This window comes from Trachypithecus francoisi, unplaced genomic scaffold, assembly GCF_009764315.1.
Source record: "Trachypithecus francoisi isolate TF-2019V2 unplaced genomic scaffold, Tfra_2.0 Lachesis_group7, whole genome shotgun sequence".
NCBI classification, from domain to species: domain Eukaryota; kingdom Metazoa; phylum Chordata; class Mammalia; order Primates; family Cercopithecidae; genus Trachypithecus; species Trachypithecus francoisi.
The window spans coordinates 35,250,606-35,266,030 of record NW_022681472.1 but is presented as its reverse complement, the minus strand read 5'-3'; the positions used below and the strand labels follow the sequence as shown (position 1 = coordinate 35,266,030).

Sequence of the window (15,425 nt, the reverse complement as noted above, 5' to 3'; positions counted from 1 at the left end):
AGCTAAGGTGGCACCACTGTGCTTCAGCCTGAGCAACAGAGCCAGACTCCGTCTCAAAAAAAAAAAAAAAAAAAAAAAGCAATGTATTGTATGGTAGCATTTCAGTCTCTGTTAATGAGAAACTTCTTTTCTTTATAAAATCATGAGTTTGCTAGATAATCTCTGTGAGGTCAGAAACTGGATGCATCTTCACATAGTAATTGCTAACCCTTTTACCATGCCGGTTATATGTCTTTATGTAGAGTAACCTTCCAATTCTCACACTAAGTACATGACATAAGTTCTATTACTAGTCTCATTTTACAAATTGATGAAAGAAGACATAGGGAGATTAAGTCACTTGCTTGAGGTCACACAGCTTTTAAGTGGTGGAACCAGGATTTGAACACAGATATTCTCTTAACCACAGGTTCTTAAAGACAATGTTTTAAAGATGCTCTTAAACACTGTGCCCTGCTAAGGATGCCCATGTAATTGATTGTCCAAACTGGAACACTTATGAGAATAAAAGAGAAATAATTAATAATGGTATCAAAACAACAAGAGTTAGCTGGGGTTGTCCTGGGCCAACTGGGATGTATAGTTAGGCTAGCTCTGCTGCCTCTTGCCAAATACATGTTGGTTGAATGAATGAATAAATGATAAATGGATGGTTAAAGTGTTCATGTCATTCACCCTTGTGGGTCAGTTGCATTATGGAAACTTTGATTTCAGGAGATGAGCTTCAAGCTGCCCAGATGAGATTGATACAGACTCATAGAAGTGATTATCACTGACTACCAGCGATAATCACAGAATGGAGAAAAAGCAGGGAAAGGGCTTATTCTTTTTATGACAAGCTTCTTCTACTAGCTAATCACTGGAGCATTAATTCTGCCTCAAAGACGCCTGAGGGAGTATCCTCCAACCTAGTAACCAGATGGTCAGTGCTGCAGTAATGTCAACAGGTGGAGTGGGGAGGTGAGGAAATTGCCAAAACATTGAACACAAAGTGAATCTCACCTCACTACTCTCAAACTCCTTATCCAAATCCACGAGTCCAAACCACTGGTCTACCCACTTCTCTGAAGCACACACTTTCTGCATTCTTGCCTCTGTGGATCCTTAGTTCTGGAATCACTGTCTTAGTCTAGAACGTTTTCGTGTTTTCTCTATTTATCTAATACTATTTATTTTTCTAGTCATCTCCCCCTTTTAAAAAACAGATACTTCTTTAAAAAGATGCTGCGACTCACATAAAGTAGTGAAATGGCTTTATTATCCTTAATAATCTCCCATTTCATGCAAAGTCAAAGTCCTTAATTGCTACCTCTGACTTCAGTTGCTACCACCCGCCCCCTGCTCTCTCAGCTTCAGCCACGCTGGCCCCTGTGCTATTTCTCAAATGCACCTCGTACATTGCTATCTCAGGGCCTTCGTACCTGTTATTCTCATTACTTTGAATGTTCAGATCCCAGAGAAGAGCTGCCTGCCTTACTCCCTTGCTACCTGTGTGCTTCTTTTCAAATGTTCTCTTACTCAAGAGGTTTTTTTCTGACTATCCAATAATTATATTATTACATATAGTAATAATTACATAATATATTATAGCTTCTTTCACCCCCACACCCCCAGTTCTCTTTGTCCTGCTAATTTTGTGTCATCTAATATGCTGCATATGTATTTATTAGCTCTTTCTCTCCCACTCGAACGTAAGGTTGATGAGTATCCCCTGTGCCTAGAATGGGGCCTGCCAAATAGTAAGTGCTTGATAAATATTTGTTGACTGAGTGATTTTGCCCAGACTAGGAATTCCTTACTACTCTTTCAGATGTCATTTGGAAACTTAGTGCCTGTAATTGTTTTAGGATGGGAGGATGGAATAAAAAATCAAAACAAGCTATATATATTGCCACTTTCACATTTGGCCCTGTAAGTTATTATTTATTTATTCACTTAAAAACATTTGTAGTACTCAGGCAATGGCTAACAGGAGTTGAATAAGAAAGAAAAATATTTTTTGTAGTAGTAACTATTGCCAAGCACTATTAAACAAAAGACAAGTTCTATCTTCATGGAGTTTATAATCTAGTGGGAGACATAGGGTTAAATAAATACATATGCATATAAATACTAATATGCCAATAAATACTAATTACTTACTAATTGTGCTAGGTGCTACAAAGGAAAACCCAGTTACCATGAAAGAGAGTAAGAGGTGAAACCCAGGTTCAGAGAAGTCCCCTCCCCACAGTGAGGAACTGAAATAGAAATAGAGTAGGTAGCTGAACAAGAGGGCGTGAGATTTAGAAGATCCTATTACTTACAGTGCATCCTAAACTTCACACTTGCATTAGCTCTGACAATGTAAAGATTAAAGCCATAGAATGGAAATGTATTTTGAACTTTCTGAGTTCCCATATCAATGTAATTTTTAAAGAATATATTTATGTAAAAGTAAAGTTGAATCTGAATAATTATCTGGTATTGATTTTAAAAACTTAGGCCTAAAGTTTCCCCATTATTCCCTAGATGTTTTCTGTTTTAATATGTGTATCTGCTACTGGCTGCCTTTGGCTACTAGGCACTGGGAATATATCTAACGTGAACTGAAAAGAGTTGTAAATGTAAAATACACACTGGGTTTCAAATACTTAGTATGAATAAAAGAATGTGAAACAGCTCATTAATACTTCTATATTGATTATATGCATATTGAAATAATGTTTTGAATATATTGGGTGAAGAATATTTTATTAAAATTCATTTCACATTTATTTTAAAAATGTGGCTTGTAGAAAATTTAAAAATACACATATGGCTTACGTTATATTTCTTTCTTTCCTTTTTTTTTGAGATGGAGTCTTGCTCTGTCATCCAGGCTGGAGTGCAATGGCACCATCTCTGCTCACTGCAACCTCCACCTCCTGGGTTCAAGCAATTCTTCTGCCTCAGCCTCCCCAGTAGCTGGGATTACAGGTGCCCGCCACCACGCTCAGTGAATTTTTGTATTTTTAGTAGAGGTAGGGTTTCGCCATTGTGGCCAGGTTGGTCTTGAACTCCTGACCTCAGATGATCCACCTGCCTCGGCATCCCTAAGTGCTGGGATTATAGCCATGAGCCACCACACCCGGCCTGGCTCACATTGTATTCCTTGGACAGTACTGTTTCACAGAGCTGCCTAGATTGATATTTTTCATTCCATCTATAAGAAAATAACTGCAGCAGAGCAACAGAAGAGAGTTGCAAATTGAATAGTGTATGAACTAAATAATTATTCTACTTGTTATAGGAACACTAAACATTTATAGATAGAAAATGTAGACATCTATAGTTTTGTTTACTTAAGATCCACTATCCCTTCCTCTTGGGAGAACACCTCGATTTTCTTCTGGGGAACTACTCCTCCACAATTCTTACCCCAGGGATCTTAGTTAAACCCTTTGCAGGTCAGTGGTGGGCATGTGATTCAGGCTGGCAAATCAAACTACTACATCCTCTTGGCCACAGTGATTGATTCTAGGTTGGACATGTGATCCAGGTCAGGCCATTGAAACTCAATTTCAGTACTTTCGTTAAACTATTGGGAAAAAGAAGCTGTTTCTGCCAGAGGCACTAAGTTGTGAGAAAAATAATTTGGAACTGACTATTGAAATTTAACTTTCTTGGTAATGAAACCAATTAAATGCAGGAAGAGATGACAGGCATTAAAAGAAAACTTTCTGATAATACTGTGATCCCTGGATCCAGCTGTTTCTAATGCTGTTGCCACTCCTAGACTTTTTAGTCCCATATTTGCTTTTTGTTTTAACTAGTTGAGCTGGGTTTTGGTTATAGGCATGTCCTTACTAACATAATTACTGAGATATATGCACTTGCTAAAGTCTCTTCAAAGAGAATTAATAGTTCTTTAAATTAGTGCTAATTAAGTCAATATAACCCAATAGAGTAAAATCAATTAGTGATTTTTTTAAAGTTGGCACTTTCTGCTAATTAGTTGTATTTTCTTTTAATTAAAACTCTACCATTAACAACAAAAAATAAAAAGTATAAAAATAAAACCCGACCACTAGGACATAATCTGTATGGTGATTTTTGCACTACAAAATTTTTAACAAATAACTGGAAAGGTGATGAAATATAGCTTTTAAAGTGTTCCAAGGAATACTTTTTTTCTGGGCATCATAACACTGGATAATTACATTTGTAAATGTCTTTTAACCATGTGGCCAGTTTCTAGTTCAATTCAATTGTTTAAATGTATAATCATTGATAATTTCTTGCTGTCAGGGTGCAGGAGCTTTATCAGATTCATTAATTAGTAACCTCAGGGACTTTTATAAGGACACCTAGTTAATTTTGATGATCCCAGTTCTTTTTTTATCCTCAATTATTTCTTTCAAATTAAGAAGTATATTACCTAGAAACACCAGCAACATCCTAAATCAGGATGTTGAATTTTGGTTTGAGTTTTAATTTCACCTCAGTCACTGGCTCTGTATTCTCTTTTTTTTTTTTTTTTTTGAGACAGAGTCTCGCTCTGTCCCCCAGGCTGGAGTGCAGTGGCCGGATCTCAGCTCACTGCAAGCTCCGCCTCCCGGGTTCACGCCATTCTCCTGCCTCAGCCTCCCAAGTAGCTGGGACTACAGGCGCCCGCCACCTCGCCCAGCTAGTTTTTGTATTTTTTAGTAGAGACGGGGTTTCACCGGGTTAGCCAGGATGGTCTCGATCTCCTGACCTCGTGATCCACCCGTCTCGGCCTCCCAAAGTGCTGGGATTACAGGCTTGAGCCACCATGCCTGGCCACTGGCTCTGTATTCTAATCAAGCCATAGCATCTCAATATATGTCAACCTATGACTCATATCTCTACCTATTGCCTATAAGATGCCAGTGCTTGGGTCAGAACTTAAACTGCTTTGGGTGCAACACTCTCTCTACTGTTTTAGGCATTGCTTATATCTGTTGGTAGCAAAGTTTTGATAACTTTGAATAATTTATTTTAGCTTTACTATGAGAATAAACTATAAATAACAACAAAAAACTGATATAAATGCTTTAAAGCAACTTCCTGTATATATACAGTCAACTTAGTAGCTCAGGTTCCTGTTTTTTAAATTTAGAACAATGATAGCTAGTATTTTATATATACATACACACACACACACATACACACACCAATATTAATATATAATTATGGTATATGTATACCAATATTAATATATAATTACAGTATACATATACACATATACACATCACATATATACCAGTTACCATTGTTATATCTATATCTATAATTGGTATATGTAATATATAGAGATAGCTATATATAATATAGCTATAATATAGATATCTCTATATACCAATTATCATTGTAATTTTATATATATATATGAAATACTCATCAGACATTTGGAGAACATCACTCTTAGGTGAAAATTGAGATCAGCATGTTACACATCATAGGAGGATTTTTTTTATCTACAAATATTAGTGTTTTCTTGTTTAGAAAATTTAATCTAAGGATTTCTAACGTTTGAGCCTCATTATTTGATAATACACATATTTGTGTACATATATGTGTGTATATATGCACATATACTATACACAGCACATCTGTGTTTGTACTGCATTCTCTCTTGGAGAATTCAATCTTTAGGAGAAGGACTATCTTCATTCTCTTTTTAATTATCCAACATAGAAGTGTCCAAAGTGTTGGCTGACTTTTTACAGACAACATCATAAAACTGTGCAGGGAACATGTTCTTAGTGATTACCTGATTCTAAAATTGTATCATAAAAAGTAATGGGAAATACAATGTAGGAGATGAATTACCTAAAAGAATATCATGTTTGGATGATCAAGAGTACCTTGATGGGATTAACTACCATAACCACATGGTTGGAACAGACACATTCAGACAACTTCTGTCTGTGTATAGAGTCCCTAGGATTCCTGAATGTTCTCAAATATTAATACCCTTGGCTCTTCTTAGCCATGTGATTATGGAAAGTTAAAAATTTGGCAAAAGAAAAGCTCTTTAATACAAGCAGGGACCAATGGCAAAAAGAGAAAAAAAAACCATCAAGGCTTAGAAAAAGATAAAGAACATATTCAAAGCTCTCAGAGAAGGTCCTGATCTTGGAAGGACCAACTTCCACTGCAGGCAGTGGGACTCTGAGGAGGAATGGGGCAAGCTCTTGGCCCTTACTCTGTGGCCAAGAGAACAAGAGAACAGCATCTGGGCAGGAAAGATCTTGGAGGGAAGATCTTGTAATTTGTAATTCCAAGGAAAACCACGCCTGACACAGGGGGCGACACAGATCCTGAGAGGGAGGAAGCAGCACTCCTTCCCCTCCCCACCACTGGAGTTTGACAGGGCTGTGTTTTCTCTACAGTGCGTCTGCCTGATGGTCTAGGGGAGGGAGGCTTTTATAATAAGGGGATTCAATATAGGGGAAGGGGCCCTAGGGCACTGAAGCTCTTTGCGTTTCTGAGAGCTCTGGTTTGGCTAGCCTAAAATTAGCATTTATCTACAGTTTTTACCCCAACTAGCCTGGCTCTGTGTTTACTGAAAACCTATACATGTTGGGATGGCGCAGGTTCAGCTGTCATTGTTCTCTGTATGTGTGTGCGTGTGGGTGTGCCCGCATGTGTGAGAGGGAGGAGAAGGGGAGGGAGAGAGTGAAGGAAAACCTATGGAAAAAGTTACCTTTCTTCTTTCCTCTGCAGCCTCCAGTTTCTTCTGGATCTCCTCCAGAGACAGGTCTTTCTTCTTTGGAGAAGCTAAAGTTCGTGGGGCTTCTGAGATAGGAGATGGTGGCTTCAAGATCAGCTCAAAAGCCTGGCCAGAGGCACGTTTGTTGATTTGCTTCACTTCCATATCTGAAAAATGAACATTTGAGAAATGGTAAGCATATAAAGCTTACAGCATGGGTTTATTTTAATAATTTAGATTCCAGCAATTGGAAGTAGCGTTGTTATTCCGGGAGATAGGAATAAAATGCTGTTTATGAGCATTTGCTCTATGTTGTTTAGAACATATAAGACCTCTCTGTCTTCAGTATAACTATGGATATATTTTAACAGAATATTTACAATATTGGGAAATTTGACAACACCTCTAGGGAGTTGAATAATGGTAAGCATACTCAGAAAAACCTAGCCTAAATTAATTTTAAATTAAGCTTTATTTCCCTTTTGAATAAATATGAGCTTTGCATGAAAATCAAGCAGCACAGATTTATTTTTTTGGAAATTATCATAACTGTAGGCACTTTTTGGTTAGACAAGAAAAATAATGGAGTCCTCCAGTTCTCACATATAATGAGATATCATTATATAGATATGAATATATACGCATACACCATTATATATATTATCACCATTCCTGTGCTTAGGAATCACAGGAGCTACGTTAGAGCCAATATAACTCCCTGAACAGTTGGGCATATTTGGCAAAGTCACTGCTGATATGCAAAGCATCCTGCTGATTTCTGTCTTGCCCTTCTTTATATTCATTGCTTCTAGTCATCAATCATGCACAGTGTCCACTCCAGGGATGACAGCATCACTCTGTGATGGGGTCCTTGTCTTCAAGATGCTTACAGTCTAACGGGGGCAATAAGCCAACACCCCATTGTAATGTCTTTGCTGCTTAGAATATCCTCCTCTAGTGTACCTCAGCTGGAGCTAGGAGCCAGGGAAAGAGCCACTGTGGTGGAGGAGGGAGGGGCAATATGGACTAATCTAATTTATACACATACACATGGAATACTATTCAGCCTTTAAAAAGTTGGGGGAAATCCCGTCATTTTTGATAACATGAGTGAACCTGGAGAACACTATGCTAGGTGAAACAAGCTAGGCACAGAAAGACGAATCTCATATGATCTCACTTACATGTGGACTGTTCATAAAATTGAACTCAAAGCAGAGTAGGATTGTGGTTACCAGGGGATAGGGGTGGAGACTGGGAAGATGTTGGTCAAAGAATACATAATTTCAGTTAAACAGGAAGAACAAATGCAAGATACTTTTTTCTTCTTCTTTTTTTTTCTTTTTTTGAGATAGAGTGTCACTGTGTTGCCAGACTGGAGTGCAGTGGTGCTATCTCGGCTCACTGCAACCTCCGCCTCCCAGGTTCAAGCAATTCTCCTGCCTAAGCCTCTTGAGTAGCTGGGATTACAGGCGCTCACCAACACGCCCAGCTAATTTTTGTATTTTTAGTAGAGATAGGGTTTCACCATGTTGATCAGGCTGGTCTTGAACTCCTGACCTCGTGATCTGCCTGCCTTGGCCTCCTGAAGTGCTGGGATTACAGGCATGAACCACCGCGCCTGGCCACAAGAGATTTATTGTACAACCTGCTAACTATTGTTAATAACAATGTACTGTATTCTTGAAAATCACTGAAAGAGTAGATTTTTTGTTCTCATCACAAATAAATGATAGGTGTGTGGGGTCCGCGCCTGGCCACAAGAGATTTATTGTACAACCTGCTAACTATTGTTAATAACAATGTACTGTATTCTTGAAAATCACTGAAAGAGTAGATTTTTTGTTCTCATCACAAATAAATGATAGGTGTGTGGGGTAATTAATATATGAATTTGCTTGACTTAGCCATTCCCTAATGTATATATACATAATTCCAAATATGCCATACACCACAAATATATACAATTTTTATTGGTCAATTAAGAAAAAGAACTGAAGAATAGCCATTTTTTTTCTATCAGTGGCTTATGTATTAAAGATAAGCAGATTATCAGACTCTTATGTTTTAAGCCTGCATAATACAAATTATAATATAAAATAGTATAATTTATAATAGAAAAGATGATAACTAGCACCTGCTAAGACATTTATAATTGCAGAACTCACAATTTAGTAAAATATAATGATTTTTAAAAGAAACTCGTTGGTCAGCCCTCAATTTCAGATGAGCATTCTTTGAGTACCAAACTCCATCTCTCTGGTTTTAGCCCATTGATCCTTGTTTGAGGTGTGAAGCCGTTCTCTGTGGTGCACCACCACTTTTCAAGTATTTGAAAACAGTTATGTTCCATTTCAAGTTGTTCCCCCAGGCTAAACATCTTCAAGTGCCTCAGAATGACACTGTTTCTAGATCTTTACCACCATATTATTTCCTAACCTCTAAGTGCTCTCTAATTTATTAATGTCTTTTTAAAGTTGTGGCAACCAAGCCAGCAGGTTATGTCCCCATTAATGTTCTTTTAGCAGCCTGGTTAGTGCACATAGAGGCTGTGGTCAAGTAAAATGCCAGACTGGCAGGACTTGACCTCAGATCCTTAGCTGCTAATAGATAGTCTAGATAAAACGAACTCAATAAGTATATTGGAAATGATGTGGGCTTTTTCCTTCACAAATGTAAAAATGTTTTTCATTTTCCTGATGGCGTCCAAGATTATAGTTAAATTTTAAATACAATTTTATAAAAAGTATGTAAGCCTATGGATAAGGATTATAAGATAACATGGGCAAATAAAAATAGCTTATTTGATAAGGTGATAGTGTTTTAAATGGCTTAGGTTAGAGGCTCTGGAATTAGAACTGCCTATATTTGCATCCAAATAGTAAGCCCCTCTTAATAGCTGTGTGACACTAGGTAAGTTAATTAACTTCTTTATGCTTTTGTTTCCTCATTTAAAAGATGGAAGTAAAAAGAGTGCCTTCTTTCTAAGGTGGTTGTGAAGATTAAAAGATAAAGGATGCTGCATGCAAAGCACAAGCCAAATACTTAGTGCTTACAAATGTAAACAATAATAATAATTTCTTGTTATAATGTTTGCCTGTAATAAACAAGTCACATTATTATCCAACGTAGAAATATCAGGTCAAGTTAAAGACTGCAGAAATTTGAAATTCTCTACAGACTCTTTTAGGAAGCACAGTTTACAAGCCCTGTTGAATTATCTATTCAACTTCAACTTTAAATACAGCTCAATAAAAATTATAGAAGCCTATGAAAAAGGATTATGAGAGAACACAGGCAAATAAAAACAGCTTATTTCAAGAATCAGCTCACATATAACTTCACATTTTTCTTCCCCCTTTTTCAATCCCTAACCGAGCAAAAACCATCCCTGGCTTGTTTGTCCTAACCACTCTGTGTTCTACATTCTGGTTGTTCATGTAAGACTCTTCTACTAAGCCCTGAATTCTTTGAAGGTGAGGACTACGCCGTATTGAACTCTGGATCCTCAGTGACAACCCATAGTTAGACATTAGAGTCTCGTAAGAAACATAGCTGGATCCTTCCTCACAGCTACATCTAGCAAATAATAAAGGTCTGTCTAATTTATTTGCTGACCGAATGAATTTGTACAAAGTAGGCATTGGCCCTGCATTCTAATGAATGTTTTGTTTGGAGACAGAATTCCTTTCACATGGAGGACACTTCCTTATGGAACAGTTAACGAGCATTTATGATTTTTGTGCCATGATAGAATAACTTTGGAAGGAAAATGCCTTTGAGTCTTCGAATAGGCTTCAAAGGCACAGAAGGGGTTAACTGCCACAAGGTCAGTTTGTCTTGTCGTTAGTGTCTTTCTTTACATATGTGGAAAAGAAAAATAATTGTGAGCCTGAGAGTTAGCAAAATATGCCTTAGGGATATCTAGGATACATAGAACTGTATAAAATATTTTAGTTAAATTGACTCAATTAGGTAAGGATGATGTTGATAATGATAGCTATCATTGTAGAGTGATATAACGAGCTAGGCTTGGTTTTGAGTATTTGACTTACATTAAACCATTTAAACCTCACAACAACCTCAAGAGGAAGATGCTAGAGTTAAATGAGACTCAGATAATCCAAGTATCAATTTGCCCAAGGTCATGTGGATTATGGCAGAGCCGAAGTAAGCAAAATGAATCAGGATAAATCAAACCTAAAGAGTTGCACCTCAATAATGTTAATTGCCATGCTAATTCTTTAGGCTTTTCTTTTCAGACCCTCTTTATCTAGGGCCTCAGTCGTAAGTCAGTTTTATTTATTGAGTCAATTATTATTATGATCATTACATGTATACCCCAAATATAGAAACTATATAAAGACCACAATAAAGCAAAAACAGTGATGGTGGTTGATTCTTTCTCTTGAGTTTTCTAAGTATAAAGCATTTTCATATAAATTATGATCTACTCCAATTATGTCTTAGCCTATTATATTATTTGCAAAGAAAGGCCTTAGACATATTGTGGATGTTGATATGCTGTATGTGGCTGTTAATAAGAATCCATTCACATTTCTTAACAGACATTGATGTGTTATTAGCACCAAATTCAAACTGTTTTGAGCAATAGATAATCAATTGGACATAATAGCTAGACATAGCAAGTCAATAGTGAGATCTACAAAGTATTGATGTAATTATATCAGGAGTAGTGAGAAACAAGTATATATCAACCTTTCCTAATGATCTAGCTAGCAGGGGCATGTCTATCATAGGTAACTCACCATCGTAAGTATAGATGTTGATGTTGCGAGGTTCCGGGTAAAAGCAAGAGCAGATCAGTGACAGCATGGACAGCTCCTTCATTTTTTCCTTGTAGGCTGAAATGAAAAGCTGAAGATTAGTGTATTTCACTTTTTCTGAATTTCCCTTTACTGCTTCTTTTAATTTGAATAATAATTATTGCCTCCTGCAGAGTGAATATTGCCAGGTAGACTCCTTTGCATTCTTTCACTAAATATAAATGAATACAAGATGTCAACAGAACTCTGAAGTGCATGTTCCTTATTGCAGAGGACATGAATTGCGTAGTATAGCAGGTTAAATAACAAGGGGAAAAAAAGGGACTTAGAAAAACAGGGAAGGTCGAAGGAATTAAGATCTAGCAGGATAGGAGGGAGAGAGAGGAAACAGATGGAATCAGTGCAAACAGACATGACTACCAGAGAGAGAGGCTCATTCTAGTAAATGTGCATGCAGGTCTGTTGTACATAAATAAGATTCTGGAGGGCTCCTCTGTTGGTTCAGCCTGAATTGCCTCATACTCATTTGGGAATAGTCAGAGAACTCATGAGGATAGTTATTAAACAAACATATTATCCAGGGTCCTATGTTGCTGCTTTCTCTTAATCTCCAAGGGCATTTTCTTATCTGTCCATCTTTTCTTTTTTCTTTCCTCTCTCTTTCTCTTTGAGACAGAGTTGCTCTGTCACCCAGGCTGTAGTGCAGTGGTGTGATCTCAGCTCACTGCAACCTCCATTTCCTGGGCTCAAGTGATCTTCCTCCCTCAGCCTCCCCAGTAGCTGGGACTACAGGTGTGCTCCACCATGCCTGGGGAATTTTTGTATTTTTTGTACAGACAGAGTGTCACCAGATTTCTCAGGCTGGTCTCGAATTCCTGGGCTCAAGCAATCTGCCCACCTTGGCCACCCAAAGTGCTGGGATTACAGGTGTGAGCCTCTGTGCTCAGCCTCTTTTTTTTTTTTTAATTTCAAGTTTTATTTTAGATACAAGGGGTATATGTGAAGTCTTTTTACATGGGAATATTACATGATGCTGATGTTTGGGGTGCAGATCCCATCACTCAGGTACTGAGCATAGTATCTGATAGGTAGTTTTACAAACCTCTCTCCTTCCCCCCTCTAGTAGTCCACAGAATTTATTGTTCTCATATTTATGTCCATGTGTGCTCAGTGTTTAGCTCCCACTTATAAGTGAGAACATGCTGTATTTGGTTTTCTGTTCCTGTGTTAGTTCACTCAGGATTATGGATCCCAGCTGCATCCATGTTGCAGCAAAGGACATGATTTTATTTTTTCTCATGGCCATGTTGTATTGCATGCTGTATATTTACCACATTTTCTTTATCCAACCTAAATAGATGGGCATCTAGGTTGATTCCATGTCTTAGCTATTGTGAATAGTGCTGCCATGAACATACCAGCGCACCTGTATTTTTAGTAGAAGGATTTATTTTCCTTTGGGTATATGCCAAGTAATAGGATTGCAGGGTCAAATGGCAGCTCTGTTTTAAGTTCTTTGTCTTTCCCTCTTTCTACACACACCAAAGCCCTGGATCTGAGCTCTGATTATGTCTGATGAGGATCTCCTTCCCTCCCTTGCAACCCAGCTTGGGTGCCAATCTTGCCATGCAGTTGCAAGAGTCCAGATTCTTACCTCCTTAGTCCTTCACTCCCCTTCCCCATTTCATTTTCTCATTTTTCCTCTAGGAGGCCTCCTGCCCCAGTAAACTTGGTGAGTATCTCATCACTGTCAGTTGTCATCAGGCCAGGTATTTGCAAACTACCAGATGGGGGTAAGGAGGTAAAATCTTCTTATCTTTGTTCATTATGCAATTAGTAAAATTAATAAATTAAGGAAAATGGAAGAAAATGATGGGTATACTGTGCACTAACTTGTGAGAAAGTATAAGCAGTTGGCTGTGACCTAAAATATAGACCTCCCAGGTTAACAGTTGCCTCTTGGCAGGGGCTTCTGGTCATTTCGATAATATAACCCAAGGGAGAGTGGGTATCTTGGGAAAGAGGATTCTCGGAAGATGAGTTTGGGTATTATGGACAGGTCCATCTTTCCTTGGCCAGAAAGAAACATATTCAACCCCTGGATGCTTTAGATCCACAGATACTAGAATTATTCTAAGAGATTATTTAGTCAACTGTCCACTTACCTCACCACCAATTTTACAAATGAGGATATAGCTCCACAGAGGCCAAAGTCACATGTAGCCAGTGAAAACGGCGAAGCTTCTGGATAAATTGCAGTAAATCAATCTATTTTAAAACTGCTAGAAGGCTTTCTTCTAGCTCTACATTTCTAGGGTGAGGTTCAATGTGTTAACAGGTGCAAAGATCAAATATCATTTGCCTATGATTCAACCTAACACATCCTGAGGATCTGCTAAAAGCATCTCCTCACTATTTAGCTTATTTTCTTAAAATAAGCAATACATTTTGTCCTGTGCCATAAAAGTCCTGGAACACCCATTGTAAGATACTTTATTGAACACCATTGGAATTTTAGAAGGCTAAACCAAATTTCTTTGTATCAATAGTTTATTTGGTTAGTGAAATTGTGTCACTTAATAAAGGCCCAGCCAGATCCAGATTCATATGGATGTTCAGTGAGAATCATAATTTCTGCCAGAGGATAAAACATTTGGTGATTTAATACGTTTAATTCCATGAACTAATTGAAAACAATAACAGCAAGGTTTTGTAGGCTGGTATCTTTTTTGGAAGAGAAATGCAATCTGGTATCCAAAACATTTTGCAAAATTAAGCACATATTAGAAGTATATGAAGCATATTACATGCCAACTTTATTAAGAGGGGTCAATCCAAACATAAAAATAAAATAAAAGATTTTCCATCTCACAAAATAGTAACAGATGAAAGCTGTAGCAGAACATGAATTTTTAGTGAAGAAAAACTCAATATCTGTCCTTAGGAAATGAAATTCAATAATTTTCACTAAGGCTACTGCCCTAATTATGCTTGACAAGCTAATAAAGAGAGTTTAGAGTAAAACTTGTCAGGAGCCAGCACATTTAGAGCCCTATGTGTAATGAATAATCATTACTATTATGGACTGAATATTTATGTCCCCCCAAAATTTGTATTTGAAATCTAATTCCCAATGTGATGGTATTTGGAGGTGGGGTCTTTGGAGAGTACTTAGGTTATGAAGGTGAAGCTTTCATGAATGGGATTAGTGTCCTTATAAGAAGACCAGAGAGCTAGCTCAATCTCTTTTTGCCACATGAAAATGCAACTAGAAATTGGCAGTCTGCAAACCCAAAGTGGGCCCTAACTAGAATCTGATCATTCTGGTGGCCTGATCGCAGACTTCCAGTCTCCAAAGCTGTGAAAAATAAATTTCTGTTGTTTATAAGCCACATAGTCTATGGTACTTTGTTTTAGCAGCTAAAACTAAGAAAATGACTGACAAAATGTTCTTTCTTGTTCAAGGTGCTCTGGAGACAAAACCCAGTTAACCTCTGTGGGCGATTCCTTTAATAGCATTCTTATCTTTACTGTTATTTGTATCAAAGGCTATGACTCCACATAGCATAACGCTACCCAGTGACAGCCACTGCACAGATTTTCATTGACGAGTTGCTTGCATTCTAGGGAGATCCTTAAAAGCGAGCTGCAACCACAGTCCAAGCAAATCCTGATTGCTTCCCTGAAGCAAAGGCACACTCTGCTATGAAGAAGGGTTTCCTCCTAACGTGGTACAGTTTCCCAAACTCCCCAGATGGCATTGCTGGAAAAGTATGTTATCAGGAAACAAACTTAAGACACAAATGAATAAGGCACATCAGGTTATGTACCTGGCTAAGGGAAATAGTGCAAAGAGAAAAAAAAAAGGGAAGAGACTTAATGAAAGAAGAACTGATAGGAAACAGTAACTGAATTTGGAGCCACTGAACACTTTGAAAGGT

The 15,425-nt window shown here is 37.7% G+C and overlaps 1 protein-coding gene across 2 annotated transcripts in view; it reads right to left on the bottom strand.

Annotated features, from left to right (window-relative positions):
• Positions 1-15,425, bottom strand: part of STMN2 (stathmin 2) — a 55,425-nt gene that overhangs the window by 16,997 nt on the left and 23,003 nt on the right. For both annotated transcript variants that reach the window (XM_033202463.1, XM_033202464.1), the window contains 2 exons: positions 11,467-11,562; positions 6,692-6,864 (listed from right to left, as the gene is read on the bottom strand). In XM_033202463.1, coding sequence (XP_033058354.1) covers positions 6,692-6,864; positions 11,467-11,562 — 269 coding nt within the window. The remainder of the gene's footprint in view (positions 1-6,691; positions 6,865-11,466; positions 11,563-15,425) is intronic.